The sequence below is a fragment of the Podarcis gaigeae genome (assembly GCF_964106915.1).
Source record: "Podarcis gaigeae genome assembly, chromosome: 2".
Classification (NCBI taxonomy): Eukaryota; Metazoa; Chordata; class Lepidosauria; order Squamata; family Lacertidae; genus Podarcis; species Podarcis gaigeae.
Window position 1 is genome coordinate 34984722 of NC_139679.1, and position 12885 is coordinate 34997606.

General features: G+C 43.2%; 1 protein-coding gene across 1 annotated transcript in view; it reads left to right on the forward strand.

The window, feature by feature from the left end:
* The first annotated feature begins 1 nt into the window (after position 1).
* Positions 2-12885, forward strand: part of TMEM104 (transmembrane protein 104) — an 81267-nt gene continuing 68383 nt past the window's right edge. The window contains exons 1-3 of the mRNA XM_083728009.1: positions 2-261; positions 3622-3716; positions 8264-8385. Coding sequence (XP_083584135.1) covers positions 3672-3716; positions 8264-8385 — 167 coding nt within the window. The 5' untranslated portion in view covers positions 2-261; positions 3622-3671. The remainder of the gene's footprint in view (positions 262-3621; positions 3717-8263; positions 8386-12885) is intronic.

Sequence of the window (12885 nt, forward strand, 5' to 3'; positions counted from 1 at the left end):
GGACCAATCGGCGTAGAAAGCGATTCGAGAAGTCGTGGTCACGCGCGCGGAAAGCTCGGCTGTTGGCGGCTGTTGGTGGCGTCGAAGCGCTGTTTCCCTCCCTCCCCACTGCCCCGCCTACCCTCCCTCAGCGACTCCGCTTGCGCGCGTGCGCCGTCGGCGGGTTCCCCTTCCTCGCGCCGGTAATGAGGGAAAACGACGGTTGGGAGTTGCTGGGCCGGACGTTGCCGTGGAGCCGAGCGAGGAGCGCCGGCGTGGCGGGTAATGAGGCTTGTTGTGAGGAGGTTTTTTTTTGAGTGGGTGGCAGAGGGGGTGGTGGCGGCGGGGCGAAGTTCTGTGTGGCGACAGAAGGGGAATCGGGCTGGCGGCCTGAGGCGGGTCGGGGAAAGGGTTGGCGGGGAAGACGTGGCATTCCCGACGACGCTTCTTCTCCCGTGGCTCTCCGGAGGAGGCTTTTAAATAGGCGCAGGCTGTGTGTGACTGTTCTGCCTGTCTCTGGGCTGTTCCCCCCTGAAGGAGACCGCGCAGAGGACTACAGAAGTGCCTCCTCCGCTCGGCGTGAGCATCTTCCCAAACAGCGAGGAAGATCTACTGCCTATCAGGTGCAGGCGGTGGTCACGCGGTTGTCTGTATCTGCTCGGAGACCCAGTACACGTGTGCGTGTGTGAATTCACAGACGCATATATGGGGAGAGGGAAATGTCCATGCAATTGCTTGTGGGTACATCTCTCTCCATGGATTTATGTTGTGGGGGTGGGTGGCAGGACACCCACCTGTCATCATCCTCTGGCTGGCTGGCTCTGTCTAGCAGATTTGGAATGAAATGTCTCAACAACCGTTGCTTTAAATTGCTTTCTTTTGACCCCAAGTGTTCAGAAAAAAAAATCTGTCAAAATCTCCCTACAATTTCTACTTTGAGTATTTTTATTTTTTACTTTATGGGGGGAGGGGCAGCTGCATAGTGTACTGGTGGAGTAAGAAGCCTCTGAAGTAAAGCGGAAGCTGGTAGTTTCCAGTCTTTTTTTAGGATGAAACACAGCCTTGTAAATAAGGCCACAAAAATTACTAACCTGCAGATGTTCTTATTAACCTACTAAGAGGCTAGTGAGGTGCTTTTCCAGGCTGGCTGTGGAGGAGGGGGAGCCCCTCCTATTAGCAGACTAATAATATGCAGAATGGTGAAGAAAGGATGGAGTGATTCATCTCCACTATGCTTACTTGCTACATTTCTTTGCTGATTGTGAAGGAAACATTCTTACTTCCTCTTTTGTTAGTATGGAAACCAATCCCCCTTCCCCACCCATTCACATGCCTTTATAGAGGTTCTGCTCACCTATGGCCTTTAGGCCAGTGAGCAAAAATACAAGTGGTATTCCACCCCCCCCCCCAACTATCTAAGTGGACAGTTACATCTGCGGATTTTACTTTGTCATTATATTTGAATCAGGCTTTCTGGCGTTACACTGACTCCAAATATCATTCCTTAACATTTGCTTTGTCTGCGCCTTGTAGTCTTGTGCTTCAAATAACTGATGGAGCAATCCTAACCCCTTGCGGGGAGCAACAGAACAGCAGCTCAACCACTGCATCCCAAGCTTTACTGCTTATAGTGACTAGAATCAAAAGTGGTGGGTGGTTTGGGGGGGGGCTATAAAAGCTCCAGGCAGGCTCAGCAGAGTGCCCAAGAATTGAAACCTGCAGATTCCAAGCTGCCAGACCCTGCCTCAAAATGCCTCATTTCAGAGCTCTCTAATGGCTTTATAGTGGTAGAATCACTGTTGGTAGCTTTCTATTTCTCAGGGTATAGCAGCGGAGGCTGGCAGGAGCTGGTGGAGGGTCCCCTCTCCCTTATCCTCCTCTTCCTCCAGCAGCAGAGATTGAAAGAGTTAGGAGTACATTCTGAGTGTCTTCTGATAAGAGGCCCTCTTTATCGTATTTTCTGTTCACGGCAGTAATTGCATACATCCAATCTGAGTAGCCATTGAAAGTCCAGGTAAAACTTTCCTATGTCATGCACTAAGATGCAAACAGGAGTAGGAGCTAGGAAATTCAGGACAGAGTGGTTTCTTCAACAAAGAGCCCAGTCTCAGCCAAAGAAGGGGACTTGTGAGTACCTGTAAATGATATGGGGTAAGAAAGCAGGGCCTTGGAAATCCTTGCTTTTTGTATTCAGGCACATGCAGTGCCTTCCATGGTACTTACACTTTGCCTGTAACTTTTTCTGGCTCTCTGGTTCTCTTTTTGGTTCAGTGGAATTGCTAATGTGTTAGATAAGAATCTTAGTGCCAACTCATACAATACAGTATGGGTCGGTCCCCCCCCCCCCCATGTAAACATTTAGAAATTTTCCAGCACGCACACTTGCATGAAGAAACTCATCACGTGGGGTGTTTTCCTCATTGTTGTAAAAGGTCTGTGTAGACTGTGAGGCTTTCCTGCCTATTTAAGCCTTGCTCCAGTAGCATACTATAATTCTGTTTGGGTGGAGATTTTATTAGGGCCAATAAAAATGCCACAAAAAGTAAGCTTTCAAGTTCTGTTGCAGCTGCATTTGGGATAGCATGTACAGTTTGGGTTGCCTCACCACTTAAGCAATATTGTGAAGTTGGAAAAGGTTCAGAAAAGGGCAACCAAAATGATGAAGGGGATGGAGCACCTCTCGTATGAGGAAAGGTTGAAGCATTCAGGGCTTTTTAGTTTAGAGCAAAGGTAAGAGGCAACATGATAGGAATTCTCCATGTCATACATAATTTTATATACTTATAACACTAGAATTTGTGGACATCTACTGAAGCTGAATATTGGAGGATTCAGGACAGAGAAAAGAAAGTTACTCTCTACACAGCACATAGTTAAAGTATAGAATTCACTCCCACAGAAGGCACTGATGGCCCCCAACTTGGGTGGCTTTAAAAAAGGTTAAACAAATTCATGGAGGATAAGGCTGCCAGAAAGTTTTGAACCCCTATAACACAGCTTTCACCAACCTGGTGCTGTCCAAATATTTAGGCCATAACTCCCAGTACAAAATTTATGGAAGGCATCAGACTTGGCAGGCTTCCTTTCAACTAAGTCCCACTTGGTTCAGTTGCACTTTCAAATAACTATGCATATGATTGTAACTGTAGCCTTCAAGTAAAACATCTAACAATTATATTTAATTGTTAGCAACCAATTGTCATGAATGCTTGTTCAGGAGATGTGTAAATTGTAAAGTAAGTGACTTAATTTAAATGAAAGATCTTAAATCTATTTTCCCCTTAGTGATTATAATCCATTCATTCTAAATGGAATTCCTTAAAGTGTGTTACTATATCATCAGGCTAGATTATATACTTTTAGAGTGACAGGAGAACCTTAGTTTTGATCCTTGTTTTTGATGTGGCTGGTATTTCACTAGATTCTCTAAAAGGATTATGGACTTTAGTGAGAATTATGCAATTTGCAATGCAAGTGAAGAATTCTGATTTCAAATTCAAACTAGCTGGGGGAATCTGTTTACTTTTCTTTCCAGAGAAGGTAGGCAGCAATACTACTAGACTTGCATTAATGCACAGTGATGAACTGCAGTTACCGCTTGCTTTGTTGACTCCTGTAAACAGCTGATAAAATTTCTTTCAGGTTAACAGTGGTTGGATCAAAAGGAACTGACATCTCTCATCGGCTTCAACATGGCTGGAGGCATTACTGATACAGGAGAGCTGTACTCACCTTACGTGAGTATTTAGCATTACTACAGTCTCTTGCTGGAGACAAGCAGCACAGTTATGCTCTGTATTTCCTGCTCCTGTTTCTTCATGGTCCCCCCCCCCCCCGTTATTGTTTTGATTTTAGGCATTTTATACTTGTGTTACAATACATTTGGAAAAAACTCAGGAAACTTTTCTAATACAAGACTTGCTTGCTCTTTTCAAAAGCTTATCAGACTTGCGTTTTTAAACATGCTTTAATGCTTAGCAAACTTTGCCAAATACCCTCTACTGAGTCTCTAGTGAATATTCAAAGTATGTAAGTGCACTAAAGCTGCATCAGCGAATAAGGTTGCTTCAACATACCGTATTTTTGTCCCATAGGACACACCTAGTTTTTTGGGGGGGAAATAAAGGGAATTTCCCCCCCCTTTATTCCCCCCCCCCAAAAAAAACCAGGTCAGGGAAACCAAACCAGGTTGGGGAATAGCGGTATGGCAGCGCTCCGCATCCCCGCTGTCCCCCGAGCTTGTGGGCCTGGCGTGCTTCTCCCCAGCGCCAGCCTCCAAACCAGGTCGAGGAACAGCGGGATGGCGGCGCTGCGCCTCCCCGCTGTCCCCCGAGCTTGTGGGGCTGGCTGATGTCTGCCCGAAGCGCGGGGCTCTCTGTTTCAGGGTGCCCTGCGCCCCGGGCGGCAGGCTGTTATCCGCAGCATAGGGAACCCTGTGGGAGCTCCTGCAGGGCTCCCCACGCTGCAGATGTTTGCCCGGCGCGCGGGGCGCTCTGCTTCAGGGCGACCTGCGCGCCGGGCGGCAGGCTGCTATCCGCAGCCTAGGGAGCCCTGCGGGAACTCCCCCAGGCTTGCTGATAGCTTCCTGAAGCCTGGAGAGCGAGAGGGGTCGGTGCGCACCGACCCCTTTCGCTCTCCAAGCTTCAGTGAAAGCCTGTATTTGCCCCATAGGACACACACAGATTTCCCCTCCATTTTTGGAGGTGAAAAAGTGCGTCCTATAGGGTGAAAAATATGGTATGTTAGATTATGATAGATATAATACTAACAAGAGGGAAAAGAATCCCAAATATCAGAGGCAAGAGGAACTAAGTAATTTGGGCAGTGGATAGACTAGCCAGAAATTAGATGTGGCGGATTTTATCCCATGCTGTCCTTCCAATCATGGAAGTCTCTTTGATCCAGCAGAGGATTCCATGAACAGTTGGAGGTGATTTTCATTAGTTCCACTTTTGTGCTGCTAGCACCTTCATACCCTCCCCATCCATTTTTTAAAAAAATGTTTTTTATTAAAGAATTTCTTGGTTTATAAAAGTACGCACATTGATCTTTTTTCAAGTTCTAAAGTCCTTTCTACAGATTAGTTACATTTGACATGAGGCATTAGTGTTGTATACAGTATAAGGTTGGGGAAAGAAGGGGGGGCCCTCCCCATCTTTTCTAGGGAATTGGAGGATCCTCTGACACAGTATGGCAAAGAAAGGAGAAATTTGCAAAAATCACCTTCCTTTTTTGTCTGCAGGTGCCTGTATGGGAGCAAAGAACCTTCCATGTAAAAAAGGACTGCATTGGTTACAACTTGGCACCTTCAAAGCAGTTTTCAAACTTGTGCCATTTAGTGATGTAGTTGTGCAAAGTTACACCAGGCTGTTCTTCTGTGAAGCTGAACAGGTGTTATCCTGTAATTTCACTGAATGGAAGGCTATCTGGAAGCCATATGTAAAAGGCTCTTCAGGGAAGAGCAGTGTGCTAAATACTAAATACATGATTATACTTTTCTGGTTGTGAAGTCTTTAGGGCAGTGACACATTCTCTTACAGTCTAGACCGCTTCATGGAACAATAAAAAGACATGTGCACTAACAATGTGCACAAGATTCCTGGGTGCCTGTTTACATCAGTCAGTGCAGAGGCATTCTGCAACACAGGCGACAAAGGTTTTTAAAATTTGTGTGGCTTTCTTAAATGGCTGATAGGCTGTACTTGCCCCGATGGGTTCTGTTCTGTTTCCATTGTTGGAATTCTTGTAGCTGCCATCTTGCAGCAACAAGTGGTTAAAACATCAGGAAAGTATTTTTTAATATAAAAATTGAGATGAACAAAGAGGCTTTGAAAGCAGTGCACATACATACACAAGAGTTGAGAGTTGCTGAAGCTGCATCCTATGATGCCCTTTTATGGCATACCAGTGGACTCTGTCCTCCTTCCTAATATATAACCCATCACAGCTCTCTTGTCAAAGCTATCCTCATGAGTGGTGGTTTTCTGATTGCAAGTGATTTTTGAGAAGACATTAATCGGATAGTGATGCTTGCTGGTACATTTAGTCCATGGAAGATTGATCTGAATCTTCAAGGGGAAAAATAGACTCCCAAGATGTTAAATTACCAAGTACCTTACAGATTGAAAATTACAGCATTGCAGAAATCTTCAGGCTGTTGAGCATAAAAATGGTACTTGTCTCATTTTCGGAGGGCCCAAAATATGATTCTACCAGTATCTGAAATAAATCTTCCCTCCCTATACTGTTCTTTTTAATCAGAGTCAAAGAAAACCTCCAAGGTTTCTGTCCTCAAAGGCTTTGTGTGCAGAACCAATTAAGGCCTAGAGCCAGGAGGTGGTGTATGCAGGGAATGACAGTTCTGCCCAACGAGTTAAAAAAATCGCTTTGCAAACTGACAGCTACTGTTTCATCCTCTGGGAAAGCAGTCAAAAGATGCATTTGCTGTTCAGATGCCAGTAAGTACAGGAGGACCTTGTTCTCTCAAAGAGAAGTGAATGGCTATGCATAAAAGGTTTCTGAAGGATGCATCTGTAGTTCAGAACTTCTGCCATGAGCATTTGGTTTATAAACTGTATACATTCCCTGTTCTTAAGGTAATTTTATTTATGGTTACTTTTGGTTTAAAAATTGTGTGTTTGACAGTGGACATGAATTCCAGGTAGATGGTTGTCTTCTGATAATGGGCATTCCAGTAATTTTAATAAGGGGAAGGTAGCCATCAGTGGTGCTCTTTCTCTCATCCTCCCTGCACTACTTTCTTGCACTTCAAGTCTAATGGATACTGTATCTTAGATGACACATGATTTTAATAAGTTTAAATTATTTTCCTGCTAGTGCCCAGGGCTCATAGGAAGCAGCTGTATACTGAGTGTGGCCATTAGTTCATCTGCTTCGGTGTTGTCTGAATTGGCTAGTAGTTGCTCTCCAGGGTTTCAAGAAGAAATCTTTCCCAGCTCTACTTGGAGATGCTAGGGTTTGAATCTGGAGTCTTTTACATTCAGATATTGTCTTCTGTCACTGAGCTGCCACCTTAATTACCCATTGTGGTTCTGACTTACCAAATCTATTCATACATGAGTTCTTCATGCTACGTTTTAATACAGAACTGTTTTAGTTATGAGGGCACTGCCCCACAAATAGTAATGACTCTTGTTTTTGCTGCAGATAGAGCCAGTGTTGAACCTACAGGATAAAGCAGATTAAAAATAGAAATTGTGGAATCTGAGCCCCTTGAGGTAGTTCCATTTTAGCACTTTGTACTGTGGGAAGGCAAGTAGGTCTTTACTAAACAAAAGAGCAAATTTCTTTCGCTGTTACTATTAATGCAATGTTCTTCAATAAACAAGAATAATGCCTGGTCTTAGCCTGCCATTTAAATGTAAGAACTGAGGCAGGAACTAATTCAGAATAGCTCCTCTTAAGGGTTGATTTTACTGTCAACAAGCTTGTCATGCAGATATTCCCATTCGTTAACAAGATTCCTCTGGTGTCCCAATAAGGGAAAATTTCCATCTGCTTCACTGCTAAATATACTTGGGAGGAAAATTACTTGTCAGACTCCTGTTTGGCTAATAGTTGGCAAGCTGTCTAGCTTGCCAATTGTGTCTAGCTAAGCTCCTTTAATACCTCACATCCTATATTGGCTCCTCATGGGTGAAGTTGAGTATATAAAAAAGTTGAGTATATAAAAAACCCTCAGCCTCTTTGCAACACCTTTAGTTTCAGAGAATCTTTCCTTTGGAGTTAGAAACATGGCAAGTGAGAGAACTTCATGACTTGAGTGAAGGGCTTCGTGTCATAGGGTAGGGACAGTCACTGATACAACTGACATGATGTTTTGAGGCTATGTCCTTTCACCAGCATGTCTGGTCTTTCTGCTTAAGTCTTGCTATGTGGAGAAGGAGATTTTATCTGTAATCTCCCTCATCCTGAAGGCTTAGGTTGGGAAAACAAGAAATAAACTATTGGGCTATTGGAAAGTTGTGGTTTGCAGAGGGTTTGCATAGGTGTTTTTTTCTTTTTTTAAAAAAAACCAACAACTGTTAATATTTCTAAGGCCAAACATTAAACACTACCTAACTGTGTAAGTATGAGCTAAAAAGCATTTCTCTACTGAGACGATAATATTTTCTATAAAACTGCACCATTATAGTAGCCATGTTGGTTTGGATTGTCTATGGAGGCTGCTGCTTTCTGGCCATTTTGGGATTGCTAGCCAAAGAGTCTTTTTTAACAACTAAAAGTCACATGATTTTAACATTTATGATTTCTTTAATTATAGGTTGGCCTGGTTTACATGTTCAATCTCATAGTTGGGACTGGAGCTCTGACTATGCCAAAGGCGTTTGCCACTGCTGGTTGGCTTGTCAGCCTCATCCTAATAATGTTCTTGGGGTTCATGAGGTAAGAGTTTTCTGCATGTCAGTTTCCATTAACAATGTACTGGGAACTTGTAAATCCCAAAGGTGTCACTTGTATCTAAGTAATACAGTCCATTTGTCACCCAGCCATTGTGATTTCAATAAGAAAGTTGTGCCTTGGCCTTGAGGGAGTGTTTTACATAAGGCAGATCAGACAGTATTCTTACCTAGTTCATTCCCCCACATGTGCTGAAGAGTAAGAATGCACTTTCCTCCCTGCCCATTTGGCACATCAGCCCTTGCCTCCATTGCCACCTTACATCCATACATAGGTGTTCTAATATGGGGTGCATTTGCTCGAGTTCTGTGGTCAGAAATTGGACATTTATTGCACATTCTGAGCCCACACATGTGGCACATTAAATGTGAACACCCTGTTTGAACGTTATGTACAATAGCATCAGAGGCAAGACAGGTGATGCTTGGATGGACAGGGAGCAGAACATGCTCTAGCTTCCTGCCACATGTAGAGTAGCAATCTGGGTACAGTCTGAATTTTATCCAGTGAGGCCTAGCATCTGTCTCACGGATACCAGAAATTACTGGATACCTGCTCATTTAAGATGGTAGGAAAGAGAGTTCTCTCTTCCTTCTATCCCATTTCTGAGTTTTCTGTCTGTGGCCAAGTCAAAAGGACTTTGCTCTTTTACGTTTCCTCACACTTGATGTTGTTATCTCTCATGGATTAGGATTGTCTTTTGCTCCTTAGAGGAATTATGTTTGTTAATAGTAGTGAAAAGCTGATGAAACTTTAACATTGCAAAAGTCAAACCTCATCAAAACAACTTTGGTTGTAGAATAGGAGGTTAACAGGGACTACTGCCAGGCTTGCTCCTTGGCATCTTCCTCCCAGGCTTCATAGGAGCATGATTTATTCAGTAGCTGGATGATCTGAAATGGGTTGCTAGGTATCTTGAGCACAATTGGAAAAAAGATTTGTGAATCTGACCAAGCACAATATAGAGGCCAGTTGCAGACTTTTGAGGTGGTGGTGAGGGTATTTCTGCCTCCTTAACACTATTGGGTGAGCTGAATTGTGTCTAGCTAAGCTTTTGGGGTTTGTTTGTTTGTTTGTTTGTTTGATTTAGGTTATTAAATTCAGGCTCCTGGGCAGGAGCAGCTACCCCGGTGTGCGGAAAACTTGTTTGCTATGTCCTTTCCCTTTAGCTTCTGAGAACCAATATATAACCAATATATAAAGTGTGTAGCATATGCTCCACAATATTAAGGTGTCATTTTTCTGATTAAAGGTAAAACCTTGCTTTAAATTTAAAAATAAAATAAAAAGTGTGTGTGTGTGTATCATCTTAATTGAAAATCTACTATCCTGAATGTCAGGGATCCATAAAAGTCAGCTGATCTGTAGGGACCACAAGTCTCTCTTGGGTGACCTCCTTCTGTATGTCCAAGATTTGAGAGACCATTTCCCCCCCCCTTGTGTTTCCACTGGAAAAGGGATGCACTTACTGCAATTGGGACGCGGGTGGCGCTGTGGTCTAAACCACAGAGCCTAGGGCTTGCCGATTGGAAGGTCGGCAGTTCGAATCCCCGCGACGGGGTGAGCTCCTGTTGTTCGGTCCCAGCTCCTGCCCACCTAACAGTTCAAAAGCACATCAAGTGCAAGTAGATAAATAGATACCACTCCGGCGGGAAGGTAAATGGTGTTTCCATGCGCTGCTCTGGTTCTCCAGAAGCGGTTTAGTCATGCTGGCCATATGACCCAGTAGCTGTCTGCAGACAAATGCTGACTCCCTCGGCCTATAGAGCGAGATGAGCACTCAAGCCCAGAGTCATCTGCTACTGGACCTAACGGTCAGGGGTACCTTTACCTTTACTGCAATTGGGAGAAACAGACTGTATCCTTCCTTTGAAATCTGACAGCCAGGAAATTGCATAAGGAGGGGTCAATCTTGCATATTTATTGCAGCATGCTTTGGGGATGGACAGAAGAAGCAAGATGCTCTCTAAAAACTTGATGAGAAGTAAAAAAAAACTGACCCAGTCTCCTCTATTGCAGAGGGATTGCTAGTGACACAACTAATGGTTATCTACCAAGGCCAGCCTAAATTTTGTGGGCTTCCGATGAATGTGCCTGCTGCTTTAATTTGTTGCAGTTATTTTATGTACTTTACTGTTCCATTGTAAAAGTATTGTCTTTCAACATTGGACAGGGATACTCTCTTCCAGTGCCCTTTTACCCTGGGTTGAGACTGGATTGCTTTCATGTTGAGACATAATCTTATAAATTGCTTAACATCTGTGGAAGGAAAGGCATTATAAAAGTGTAAGTTCTGTTGGATGGGAAGCATAAATCCTTGCAGTACCAGTGACTGAATTGCTTCTGAGGCTTTGTAAAAGAGATTATTTCAGAACCTTGAAGCCTGCCTGTAGCATTCTCTGTCTCATGCTTTGATTTCTTTTCCAATTCATTTCTTGATGCTGTTGGGATATGGGTTGGTTTGCAATTACTGTATATATTTTGTATCAGCCTTGAAATGCTGCCCACTGGTGCCAAGTCGTTTGAGATTTTTTTACCCTGATCCTTCCATTCCTCTGTTTTGCACTTCTGGCTCCTTAATATCCTCTGGAGAATGCTCAGTGTAGTAAAAGAACATAGGGGAAATTATCCAGGCCTCTGGATGTTGCTGCTGTGCTCTAATCCTAGCAAAACTAATTTCTCATTCAAACTTGATAAATGAGTTCAGTAGGTGAAGCAGTAAGAAACCATTTTGTGGTTTAAATAAGATTGATTGTAGTTTTTAGTAAAAATGAGAGAGAAACCTTAACATGGTCATCTAACTGGGGTAATGGCAATTCATTTATAAGATCAACAAAGCAAATGGTAATGGGGAATGGGGACAACTGATTGATCACTTGCTCTCAGCTATCTTCCTGGCAGCTCTTGGAAAATGTTTTCAGTCCTTCACTTTTTAAATTTTTTAAGTGGTTCCTCTAACTCTGTCCAGCATTAGGTCTTTGAGTGCATTTGGATACCCAAGTGATCAGTCTTTTAGACTGATATAGCTCTGTCAGTATCTTATTTGTTTATTTAAATAATTTTGCCCCACTTTGCACTATGTATCTCAAAACAGCTTGTAGAAAAAATAAACATATATTATGCAATGAAGCTGAATGTCGGACTATTCAGGACAGGCAAAACAATGTATTTCTCCAAACAGTACATAGTTAAATATGGAATTCATTCTAACAAGGGGCAGTTACGGCCACCAACTTGGATGCCTTTAAAAGATAATTAGACAAATTCAAGGCTATCAGTTGCTACTAGCCATGATGGCTATAATTTGCCTCCAAGGTCAGTGGAGTTGCTGGAAACCATAGAAGAGGAAAATGTTTTTGTGTGCGAGTGCTGCTTGCAGACTTCCTTAAGGCATCTGGTTGGCACTGGGAGAGCAGGATGCTGGACTAGGTGGGCCTTTGGTCTGATGCAGCAGGGCTTTTCTTACGTTCTTACCTTGTTCAGATTATTTATTGGCCCTCATCCAGCCCACTACTGTGTCCAGGCATTGGTCCAGGTCTGCCTTTCCTGATTGAGATGCAATAGAAAAATATAACTGGTTATCAGCATGGTAATGACACCTTGCCTCAAATTGCCTAATGACTGATCCCAATGGCTTCATATAGATGGCAAATAACGTTGGAGATAAAATAGTGTTCTGTGGAACCTCATAACATAACAGTGGAACATTCTTCCGATGCTGGTCTCTGCTTATGACCCAAATAGAAACAGAACCACTGTGGCATAGTGCTTCTGATACCCATTCCACATCACTGGCCCAGCAGGATACCACGGTCACTGGTTTTGAAAGTCACCTAGAGATTAAGTAGAAGAAGCAGGGCCACACACTCATCATGGCGACCAAAGCTTTTTAGTCCCATGCACCTTAGCTGCACCTTTCATCCAAGGCACTAAATCTCTTACAGCTACCATGTTGCACCTTATTATAGATAGCGGAATTGTCCCCCATGACTGCCCATGATCATCCTGGTGTAATTGATGTATAGTGAGATGTCCTATGAAATGTGCTTATCCTATAATTTATTACTCCAGTTAGATTCAGTTCTGTAATTCTTGACATTTGGGGATATAATCCACCAAGATTTGTTCAGCAGGAATTCCATTAAAATGAATGGGAGTAACATAAGAACGGAGACATGAATTTATGCAGCTTTTTTCATTTCAGTTAAGGTTGTTCAGAATATGCTCCTGGTAGATGCAACACTTGTGCACTAGTCTTTCTGCTTTCTTCAATGCTGCCATGCGTGAGAGTCTTCGCTCATGTTAATTTTCTTTTGCCGTACTGCTAAGAAAATGTTCAGACATTATGGGGAGCAAGCAAATTTTATTTTTCAAGTGTCTACACCATTCATGAACAGAGAACAGGGTAGAGAGCATTTCTTTAACATTAGATGAGTCCTCCAGTAAGGGGAGCTGAGCCTCCCTCCTAATATGTCTTACATTTCT